The sequence below is a fragment of the Dendrobates tinctorius genome, unplaced genomic scaffold (assembly GCF_039654945.1).
Source record: "Dendrobates tinctorius isolate UK_male_01 unplaced genomic scaffold, ASM3965494v1 ptg000001l, whole genome shotgun sequence".
NCBI lineage: Eukaryota > Metazoa > Chordata > Amphibia > Anura > Dendrobatidae > Dendrobates > Dendrobates tinctorius.
Window position 1 is genome coordinate 3,385,015 of NW_027361669.1, and position 12,503 is coordinate 3,397,517.

The following is a 12,503-nucleotide window of genomic DNA, read 5'->3' on the forward strand; positions in this document are numbered from 1 at the left end:
GAAAGCTCGTCCACAGAGCGCAGTCGTACGAGCACTCCATCTGCAGCTGCCACTGTTGCACACGATGTGTCCCCCTATCGAGCAGCTAGTGGAAAGCGTCAGCAGGCTGTGTTGCAGATGATGTGTTTGGGCAACAGACACACCGCCGAGGTACTGGCCGAGTACTTGAAGCGACAAACTGAGTCATGGCTGGGCAGTGTACATCTTGAGGCAGGCAAGGTAGTTAGTGATAACGGCCGTAATTTTGTGGCAGCCATAGCCCTTTCAAAACTCAGCCACATACCTTGCTTGGCTCACACCTTGAACCTGGTGGTGCAGTGCTTCCTCAAAAATTATTTGGAGTTAACAGCCCTGCTCCAGAAGGTGCGAAGACTGTGCGCGCACATCCGCCGGTCGCCTGTACACTCCGTTCGTATGCAGAAGCTGCAGCGATTGCTCCACCTTCCCAACCACCGCCTCATTATCGACATTGCAACAAGGTGGAACTCCACCCTGCACATGGTGGAGCGGCTGTGCGAGCAGAGGCAGGCCATAATGCATTTGTGGGAGGATACACGGCCAGGCACTTTGAGAGCAGACATGGAGTTGACAGGTGTGCAGTGGTCGAAGCTGAAAGACCTCTGTAAAGTCCTTCAGTGTTTTGAGGAATGCACACGGCTGGTAAGCGCAGACGACGCCATCCTAAGCATGAGCATCCCACTTATGCGTCTGCTCATGCAAACTTTGACACACCTTGAGGAGCAGGCGTCTGCAGCCAATGTTGATGAGGAGGAAGAGGAGGAGGGAATCCTTGATGACATTCAGCCATTGTCTGCTCAGGGACCTCTCCTGGACGAGGTGGAGGAAGATGAGGAGGAGGAGGATGATGATGGGGATGATTACTTAGGGGAGGAGGATGCATCTCGTGGGGCAAGTGAAAATGTTGGCTTGGCAAGGTCTGGTACAGGGTTTGTGCGTGACTGGAGGGATGTGGATTTGCCAGAAAGTGCTCCTCCAACCAGCACTCGCAGTGCATCATTGACACCGGGAACATTGGCCCACATGTCAGATTATGCCTTGCAGATCCTAAAAAGGGACCCCCGCATTGCCAAAATGATGAACGATGACGACTACTGGTTGGCCAGCATCCTGGATCCACGCAATAAAGGCAAATTACAAAACATCATGCCACAGGAGAACCTTGACCTAATATTGGCTAATAAACAAGCAACTCTGGTAAATCGGTTGCTTGAGGCATTCCCAGCGCACAGCAGCGGTGATGGTTCTCACACGAGCCGTACGGGCCGGGGGCAGCTTGGCAGAGGTGTTCGTGGTGCACACAGCAGAAGTGGCGTTGGAGACAGGGGTTTCATGACAATGTTGTGGACTGATTTTTCAAATACCGCTCACACAACTGGTAATACTGCATCGATGGAAAGTGACAGGAGACAGCAGTTGTCAACTATGGTTACAAACTACTTTTCCTCCCATATCGATGTTCTCCCACACAAGTCATTCCCCTTTGACTATTGGGCCGCTAAACTGGACACCTGGCCTGAATTGGCCCAATATGCCTTACAGGAGCTCGCTTGCCCAGCTGCAAGTGTGCTATCGGAAAGAGTCTTCAGTGCAGCTGGATCAATCCCTACAGAAAAAAGGACCCGTCTGTCAACCCAAAATGTGGATGATCTAACCTTCATTAAAATGAACCATGCATGGGTTTCCAAGGATTTTGTCCCACCTTCCCCTGATGACACATAGGGTGACAGAAAAATGGCTTGCTTTGGTCCACCTCTTCCTGGGACTTCACCTATTTCGCCTTTTGCATCAGCTGAATGTCCAACATCAACATATGCCACTTTCTAAAACTCCCTAACTGTGCTGCCTCCCCCCCATGGCCGGGGTCACCACCTAGCGCACGACACCGTGCGAGTGCCGTTGCCCTGGACAGGTGGGTAGGCCGACTCTTGGGCGCGGGCACTGGCACAGGGTCCCTCATAGTGCAATCAAGTGTCTCTGACGGTGGTGGTGCACACCCGCCGTCAGACACACCGCTGTACTGAGGGGCCCAGTGCCAGTACCGACGCCCACGAGTGGGCCCCCCTTGCTTGGGCAGGGCCCCAGCATTTGCAATCTTTACCTCTCCCTGCTCCTCCGCTGTGTAATCTGGGCCGTCAAATCCATACTGTGCCTGACACCGTCTGAGCCTGCCTCCTGATGTATAGACATATATTTTGCTTCGACACGGGTTACCTTGACGTTGGTGAGGCAGCTTGGTATACATTTTTTTGCAAAAAAATGTATCGACTAAATACCCTGTATTTGTTGTTCAGCACTTGCTGATTACTGCCATATTTTTGGCTGCAGAGAATTTTTGCAAATGTTTGCAAATCTGCCATTCTATGTTCTCTTGTTATATATATTTTGAATGTGTACGCTATCCATACATGTTATCTGGGGATACGGTACCCTTTCTAACCTTTGTGCAATCACGTGCAATCCATACTGGGCCTAACACCGTCAGAGCCTGCCTCATGCTGTATAGACATATATTTTGAATGTGTACGCTATCCATACATGTTATCCAGGGATACGGTACCCTTTCTAACCTTTGTGCAATCACGTGCAATCCATACTGGGCCTAACACCGTCTGAGCCTGCCTCATGCTGTATAGACATATATTTTGAATGTGTACGCTATCCATACATGTTATCCAGGGATACGGTACCCTTTTTAACATTTGTGCAATCACGTGCAATCCATACTGGGCCTAACACCGTCTGAGCCTGCCTCCTGATGTATAGACATATATTTTGAATGTGTACGCTATCCATACATGTTATCTGGGGATACGGTACCCTTTCTCACCTTTGTGCAATCACGTGTAATCCATACTGGGCGTGAGAACGGCTGGTGAGCTGTTAAGCAAGCTACAGCACCTGTGGTTTGCACACGTAAGTTTTTCATTTTTTCAGGAATGACGGTTAGGCCTAATTCCGGAACTGCGGTTGACCTGCACTTACTGGGAAATCATTGTTCGCGGGTAATAATTGTAATCAGTGATCCCCATCACTAACGTTGTTCAGCGGGTTATCTGCACCTGTAAGCGACAAACGCTGGCCTTTTCAGTGTAGCGCACATGCAGCCACGGACATGTAAGGGCATGACACACCAGTTATTGGCCAATCTCATGTGCCAGAGCCTCACGTGTCCCTCTAGTAAGCCGGACTCGGACCGCGGGGCATGACGGAGTCTCGTTCGTTAACGGAATTAAGCTTGCAATGTGTGCATCTGTTCTGTAGCTGGCATGGTTGAGGTTTCCCAGGTGGAGTCGAATTTAACCGTAGGCTCCACTCCTGGTGGTGTCCTTCTGGACATTCCTTTAAGGTTCAGCTTTGCAACCATACTGCCCACGTAAAACAAACACTTTGCCTTCATGAACGCTGTTTGGAGGGTCATGACTCGTGGGAATAACGCCGCCCAATCAGTTAACCTGCTAGAGAGATCCTTCGTTGCTCCCAAGCATGACATCACACTCCCTAGGAGGAAGGTAATGCCACTGTGGCGACCGTACTCCTGGGAGCGACACAAGTGCACTGATGCCCAGCCACTGCTCAATGAATCTGCTGGTACATTGACCCAGACCACTACATTCCCCTCGCACGCTACACGGCCTGAATCTGACCCTGATGAAACTCAGGTTACCCTTCCCATATACAGTTCCATCTTACACGGTGACAAAGAGGAAGCTGCAGATGAAAGTGCAGGTTCGGCCCACCCGCCATCAGACACACCACCGTACTATCAGGGGCCCTGTGCCAGTGCCGTCGCCAACGAGTGGGCCCCCCCTGCTTGCTCAGGATCACAGCACTTGCAAGGTTGAAATACTGTGCAGTGAGATGGAAGATGGGGACGACGAGGAGTCCAGACTAGTACAGGGATTCCCTAGCGAGGAGACTTATTTGATTGTTTTCAATGTTGGGACAGCAATTTTTGGGGAGCACTATACTCTGGAGAATGATAGATGGGGCCCACCATACACTGGAACATTCCAAAGGTGGACATCAGACACTGGAGCAGCATTTACAGGGCCCATTATACACTAGAGCATTAGAAATGGGGCCCATTATGTTTGGAGCATTATTTGGGCCCATAAGACAGTGGAGCTTCATCCATGGGGACCAACATATACTGTAGCATTATGTGGAGCTCATCATATACTGTTTCAAACATTATATGGGACCAATGATTCTGTATGGAGAAATAGATGGGCCTTGTCATGAGATGTAAAAAGTGAAGTATTTTTCATTGTACTATACTGCTATTTCTCTGCCGTATCGGAGCATGATGAGTTGTGGTATGTGTTAAAGGGGCGCTCTTTCGCCCAGGGCACATGAAAACCTGGAGCCAGCCCTCCCCCCCCCACAACTTTAGCCAAATAACCCCCATTTTTCAGTGCGTGACTTGTATTATGAAGTTAATTAAGGTTGACAAGCTTAAGTAAGAAGAATTGATGCTTTTGGCATTCAAATGGGCACTGTAGGTGTGTTTCCTGTCCTCCTCTCACTGCCGACTTTTATTCCCCATTGACTTACATTGGGTTTCGTGTTTCGGGACGACCCCGACTTTTCCCTATAATCGGACGATCTTGCTCGACCCGACTTTTGGAAAAGTCGGGTTTCACGAAACGAAACTCGACCCTAAAAAACAAAAGTCGCTCAACTCTAGTTGTTACACATGCATGTACATTTCCACGTACATGTACATTACTTCTATGGGAGTTCTGAAAATAGGCAAGCAAACATTTCAAGCGGATCCATTCTCGAGATGGGTATGGATCGCAGATATCCTGTGAATATGGTGTAGGTAGGGGTAACCGACTGGGGGGAGGTGACCCGCTTCTTGCCGCAGACAAACACGAGACTGAGACAGCGTTTGTATTCAACAGGTTTGTTTTTATTGGCCACCCTTCTGGCGACCACAGCAATTCACCACAGCAGCTTCACATTTCTCCATACACAGGCCCGGGTACCTTCACTTCTTTTTCACTGTAGTCGTAGCGTCTTTCGTGGCTCTTTTCACTGTGGCTGCCCTAGGCCCATCCACCACAGTGCTTCACCAGTCTGAGTCCGCCGTCCGTTTGGTACCCCCTGCCTGCCTTCGTCTGCGGCTACTGTCCTCTGGGCCTCCCCCCGTGACCGCCTCAACTGTCAGTCCCCTACGGAGCCTTTCTAGTGTCTCTTTCTCCTCAGCAGAACTTCCTCTCTACTGTGCTCCTCTCGCTGACTGACCCTTCCAGAACCTTCTCTCCACCTTTTATACTTCCAGTTCTGGTAACTCCGCCCACCATGACCTGACAGTTTCTCTGACCAATGGCAATTGTTCAGTCCCACTCTTACACTCTCCACTGACCTCTAATGGTCAAACTACAATACTACACCCTTTCTCTTTATCTCAGCGGTTTCCCACCTACACTACGCTACACCTCCGCCTTCCCACTACAGACAGGTCTGTCCGTCAGTCACCTTCCCTACAATGGGATAAATGTCCAAGATGGGAATACAACTTAGAGTAAAAAGCAGGAAATCTAGCCTAGAAGACATGGCAAAATCAAATCCACAGCAAGAAGAACTGACATGGCTTTTATGCAGAGTATTCCTTGACAAAAAAAAAGTATAATCAGTCCTGGCGGGGAAAGAAGCAGATTTCTTTGATAAAATATATTACTTATTTCATATATACAATTGATTTGTGAAATAAAAATTAAAACAATGGTTACTCTTTAAACATAAAATGACAGTGAAAATATATAATTTACAGAGAACTGCATATGGATCAGTTAACATTAAAGACTACTATATACAGTATATATATATATATATATATATATATATCTAATATATAAAGCTCAATGTGGGTGTGTATGTATGTATGTATGTATGTGTGTGTGTGTATGTCCGGGATTGGCATCCGCACCGTCGCAGCTACAGCCACAAAATTTTGCACAGTCACACGTCTGGACCCCGAGAGCATCACAGGCTATGTTGTGAGGCGAAATTTTAACCCCGCGCATTCCAATTCACCAAACAATTTTGCCCCTATCTGCATAATGGGGAAAAAGTGTGTGTGTGTATTAAGCCCCGCCCTCAATATGATGTCATAATGGTTGCCATGGTGACGCTGATTCATCATAGGTTGCAAGCCCTGCCGCTCATAATGATGTCATAATGGCTGACTATGGGATGGAGGATGTGTGATGGGTATATGGGCACTGGACTATGGGATGGAGGATATGTATGACGGGTATATGGGCATGGGACTATGGGATGCGGATATGTATGATGGGTATATGGGCATGGGACTATAAGATGAAGGATGTGTGATGGGTATATGGGCACTCGACTATGGGATGGAGGATATGTATGATGGGTATATGGGCATGGGACTATGGGATGGAGGATATGTATGATGGGTATATGGGCATGGGACTATGGGATGGAGGATATGTATGATGGATATATGGGCATGGGCCTATGGGATGGTGGATATGTATGATGGGTAAATGGGCACGGGACTATGGGATGGAGGATGTGTGATGGGTATATGGGCACTGTACTATGGGATGGAGGATATGTATGATGGGTATATGGGCACAGGACTGTGGGATGGAGGATGTGTGATGGGTATATGGACACTCTACTATGGGATGGAGGATATGTATGATGGGTATATGGGCACTCGACTATGGGATGGAGGATATGTATGATGGTTATATGGGCATGGGCCTATGGGATGGTGGATATGTATGATGGGTATATGGGCACTCGACTATGGGATGGAGGATATGTATTATGGGTATATGGGCACTCGACTATGGGATGGAGGATGTATGATGGGTATATGGGGATGGGACTATGAGATGAAGGATGTGTGATGGGTATATGGGCACTCGACTATGGGATGGCGAATATGTATGATGGGTATATGGGCATAGGACTATGGGATGGAGGATATGTTTGATGGGTATATGGGCATGGGACTATGGGATGGAGGATATGTATGATGGGTATATGGGCACTCTACTATGGGATGGAGGATATGTATGATAGGTATATGGGCATGGGACTATGGGATGGAGGATATGTATTATGGGTATATGGGCACGGGACTATGAGATGAAGGATGTGTGATGGGTATATGGGCACTCAACTACGGGATGGCGAATATGTATGATGGGTATATGGGCATAGGACTATGGGATGGAGGATGTGTGATGAGTATATGGGCACTGGACTATGGGATGGAGGATATGTATGATGGGTATATGGGCACAGGACTATGGGATGGAGGATATGTATTATGGGTATATGGGCACGGGACTATGAGATGGAGGATAATTATAATTTGTTATAACTAACCACAGTTAGTTACTATGCCCGGGCAGCGCCGGGCTCTTCATCTAGTATAATATATATATATATATATATATATATATATATATATATATATATATATATAATTGGCCATGTTAATACAGATGCATGAGATACAGAGCATACCTGAGTTCACTGTGCAGCCAGTGATTCCATGAAAGGTCTTTTTGCAATAAACACAAAATGCATATTGGCAGACGGTACAAATACCCATTTCACCGTCTGGCTCCTGCATTACTGGTGTCTGACAGCTTGGACGTGGGCAGAACGAAATATCAGCCATTAAATCCAATCCTGACTTCAGGAGAAGACGATCATAACGGCAGAAAAGTTGCTCCCCTACCAGATCCTTTACCTGCGAGTACACATGGACATGAGTAATTTACTATCTCTACTCAAAAATGAAATCCAGACCAGCTGACATCACACAATATTATCACTTGCAGTCCGAGAACAACATTGATATGACGTCCTGATAAAGAAATATATGAACATTCAGCTCTTTTTGCTTAAATTAGGGAACATGTATCAAGCTAAGTGCACCAGATGTTTGGGGCAATTTGCCCGACAAAACTGTCTTTCGTAAATTTAGCCTAGAAAGTCTAAATATGTGCCAGATTTATCAAATTATGGCATGAGTCACTGTGATAAATTTTAAGACTGAAATAGAAATAAGTCCAGCTTACCGTAATAGACATCCTTAGGTGTTCGGAGCACAGAAAACGCTGTGTCAAGGCATGGAGCAATCACAAAACAGAAGTAATCCAGCTCAAGGAGCTTGTGAACAAACTTCTTTCTTTATTCCTCGAAAGTGCTCATGATTAAGGGTGCGTATCCACCTGAAATGCGTTGATGTCGCATATCATGTAACTTACAATGATAATGTTGTTTTACCCTCTGTTGAGCACTTTCATTAAATAAAGAAAGAAGTATGTTCAAAAGTTCGTTGAGCTGAATTGTCTTCTGTGCTGACATTTTAAGACGGTCTAGTATGAATTTGCACTGTATAACAAATGCATTGATAAATCTGCCCCAGTTTGTGTAAATGGGTCCCTAAAAGTCTTTGCTCTACAGTAGAAAATGTGTTCTTGAGTATAATAGTGAATATAAATAATTTAGCTACACTCAAAACCTTCACCGAGCCCACACTTACCTGAGCTGGTGTTGCAACAGATTTGCACTCTGGTTCAGGGCAGTTTAGTGCATGAACTTGTCCATCCTTAATCTGGATTTCAAAGTAGTCTTTGAGACAGCTGTTACAGTACACATGCTGGCAGTCCTTAAAGTGGGTGCACTCACTGCCCAGCTTCTCCATAAAACAGATATTGCACAAGAACTGTTGACTGTCAAAAACCTTCTTCTCCTGAGATTCAATTGAATCCAAGATGTACTTGACCAGGGCCGACACTGACTGCACGTCCTGTATGGCCCGTTTATCAAATGATCCTCTTTCCAATGAGACCCCATCATCAGGGGTCTTTTCAGGGGGTTGCGTACGGTTCTGTAAGCCATTGCTAGACAGCTCAATTTCATACGGAGATTTTATATTCAAGAAATCAAGTGTCTCTTCCTTCAGAAACTGAATCCATGGGAACAAGACGACACATCCTCTGTTCTCCTGCCATAGATCATCTAGATGCTGGCATAACAGAGTGAGCTGAAATAATAAAAGTAATAAGTTAGATAAAAATAAGCAACATGAGCATACTGTTAGGGTAAGAATATATACAGTCATATAGTCCAAATCAACCTCAATATTTATATGGGTAAGTAAATGTGGTATTTAAAAATAACAGGGTTTTTACCCTGAGACTTATATATTTTTTATTTTTTTTCTAACTACCATAATAATACTCTTTCAGTATGCACATTTTTTCACTTTTAGGTCACACAAAATGTTTTTTACACTGAAACTACACCTCTGGCAAAAATTAAGAGACCACTTCCAAATTTTCAGTTTGATTTTAGTCTGATTTTTCTCTTTAAAGGTATATTTTTGAGTAAAATCTAAATTGTTCTTTTAGTTTACAAACGTCTTACAACATGTCTCCAAATTTCCAAGCAATAATTTTTTTTTTCTGAAAAGTAGAAATGGTCAAAATAAAAAAAAACTAGTGCTTTCAGACCTTAAATAATGGAAAGAAAACAAGTTCATAATAATTTAGAAACAACAATACTAATGTTTTAACTCAGGAAGAGTTCAGAAATCAATATTTTGTGGAATAACCATGATTTTTAATCACAGCTTTCATGCGTCTTGGCATGCTTTCCACCAGTGTTTCACACTGCTTCTGGTGCAAAAATGTAAGCAGTTCTTCTTTGTTTGATGGCTTGTGACTATCCATCATTCTCTTGATTACGTTCCAGAGGCTTTCAATGGGGTTCAGGCCTGGAGAGTGGGCTGCCAATAGCAGGGTTTTGATGTGGTGGTCTCTTAATTTTTGCCAGAGCTGTATTTTTAAAAAATTGCTTGAAAAAAATGCTGAAACATAAGGGTAAGGCCTGACGGTACAATCGGTTAGCAGCTAAGATGTGGGGAACAGTTGTTATGAGGCCATAAATGTAATTCAAGTTTTTGCCGGGGGAAATGCTGTTACCCCATCAAATCAAATAATAGTTCAACAGTGTTTCAAAAACTACAGAAGCTACCAGAATACTCTGTATGTCTTTATCCTAATGTGGCGCCCCCAGGAGTATGGTCGCCACAGTGGCTTTGCCTTCCTCCAGGGGAGAGTAATGCCAGGCTTGGAGGCAATGATGCGTCTCTCTCACAGTCAATCCATACATGCAACACAGTTCCACTCCAGGCCAGCAGGGAGAACTCTGAACCAGGATTAAGGGGAGGAGTGCTCTCTGAGGGCCAAGAGGAAGGAGTGAGTAGTTAGTCTGCAGAGGGTGAAGTTTGCAGACGTGGAGAGAGAAGCTGGAGGTTGAGCTAGGAAGGAGAGCTTCCTCAGTTGAGAGCGCAAGAACTGGAGCCTGGTCTCCACGGCTGTATGGATACTAACGGTCCTACAGCAGATATCAGAGGGGTAGGAGGCTGTAAATGCCCTATTCCCATCTAAGACTTGAGGCACATCAGCAGCTTGGATAGAGAGCCAGGACTCAAGAGTGGAGTCAACGAGAGAGGCTACAGCTGTCTGCCGTGGAAGTAAGGTTATTGGGAACATCTGACAGGAGGAACTTCAGAGTAGCTTAGACCTTGGAGTACTTCATTCAAACGAGCGCTAGGGAAGGAGACTGCACAGCCTGTCTGCTAAGAGAGAATCCCTGAGTTGCTTCCAGGCTAGCTTGCTCCAATACCATCTATAATCATGACCCTGGCCTGCAGTTATCAAGTAAAGGTACAGAAATTGCACCCCGCTGTGTCTTGTCTGCTTCCTACCCTTACGGCACTGCTACATCCCTGTGCCAACCACCTCTACACTGCCCTGGGACTATAGCTTCACCTGTGGGGAGCTTTTACATCCTTGCTGCACCCTACCATCAGTCCCAGCGGACCTGCATGCAGCGTCGGCTTAACACCTCCCTTGCCGAGCACCACAGGTGGCGTCACAAACTATTCCATTCCATTAACTACATTCCCCCATTACTTGGGCGCCCCGGGCCACGGACCAGGTCACCGTTTCTGTGACACATTCCCCTGACACCGGCCCGGTACAGCGTACCCCACAGCCCTGGGAGGGCGACCCAACTTGGCGTCACGAACAGGATTAAGGAGCCCGGTACCCCCCGGGTCCTGTGTGCCATAGACTGTGTTTGTGCAAAAAGACTGTGTGTGAAATTGGTGCCAATTGCCGCCATTGCCGCGCTGTTTGGCGCGCGGGGAGAAAGAGGCGGGCCTTCATGGGCGGAGCCTGCCGCAGAGCGCAAAGAAGCGAAGTGCCGCACGGGAAGAGAGGACAGCACGCGAGAGAAGGAGGAGCTGAGGCCTACAGCGTCGGGCCTGCGAAGCGGCCGCCGGTGAGCTCCCATAACCCCCGGCCCTGGCTAACATTAACTAGGGGGGAGAGGATGTCCGTGCCCAACGGCGATGCAGCGGCAGGCGCCGGTGCCAACCCCGCAGCACCACCAGGAGGAGCACCTGCCACAGCGGTCTCCATAATGCCGCTGTCTATGCCCTTATATACCGGGAGTGGCCTGGCTACCGCAGTACTCGGGTGAGTCGCATACCCTGAGTGAATTTAAAGAGAGACTGTGCAGTTTGATTAAAGTATACCCTCTGTCTGAGAACCAGAAAGTGAATATCCTGATTGGACAGCTAATGGGAGCAGCGCAGAGAGAAGTGAAAGTCTGGCAGGACAATGATAAAGAGACTGTTGCAAAGATCCTGGCCAACCTGAGAAGCACCTTTGACACCTGCACTGCAGCTGAAATCAAGATGAGGTTCTTTGGCTGTAAACAGAAGGCGCAGGACAGTATCAGGGACTATGCTCTCAACCTGCAGGAGGCGCTGTGAGCAGTTAAGCAAGTTGATCCTGACAGTGTGAAGGAGGAAGATAAACTGTTAAAGGAGCAGTTCATTGAAGGACTCCTATCCAGTACCCACAGAGGACAGTTGCGTATTATAACCCTGCAAAACCCTGATCTGGACTTTGCTGATTTTAAGGACTGGGCTATTCGGGTACTGCAGGAGTCCACTGACAGCCGTCCAGCGCCCCCTAGGCACCCAGCGATCACCTACCATCAGGAAGCAACATCTTTTCCTTCCATCCCTGTGGAGGCTAATGCACAGACTCTGGATAAAGATCCAACTGAGGAGCTGCGTCTTCAGGTCCAGGAGTTGACCAAAGGAATGGCTGAACTTAATAAAACCGTGCAGTCCCTGCAAGTGTCCTCCAAAGAAAAGATCCAGCTTGCCTCCAGTCCAGAGGATGTCCCGTGGCTCCGGAGGAGGAGAGCCCCGCCACTTTGAGGGAGGAACAACGATCGCTATGACCAGGACGGACGTCCCATCTGTCGTCGCTGCTACAAGGCCGGTCATCTTGCAAGATATTGTCCTTTAAATGAGCAACCCCTGGGGCAGAGGGCCAACCCCCAGGAATAGGATCCCCAGGCCCAAAGAACTGGAGAGCCAAGTATGTGGGAGG

At 47.1% G+C, this 12,503-nt stretch overlaps 1 protein-coding gene across 6 annotated transcripts in view; it reads right to left on the reverse strand.

Annotated features, from left to right (window-relative positions):
• The window catches only part of LOC141096759 (E3 ubiquitin-protein ligase RNF14-like), a 102,889-nt gene that overhangs the window by 15,514 nt on the left and 74,872 nt on the right, over positions 1-12,503 (reverse strand). For all 6 annotated transcript variants that reach the window (XM_073587514.1, XM_073586799.1, XM_073583920.1 and 3 more), the window contains 2 exons: positions 8,567-9,070; positions 7,540-7,768 (listed from right to left, as the gene is read on the reverse strand). In XM_073587514.1, the coding sequence (XP_073443615.1) occupies positions 7,540-7,768; positions 8,567-9,070 (733 nt within the window). The remainder of the gene's footprint in view (positions 1-7,539; positions 7,769-8,566; positions 9,071-12,503) is intronic.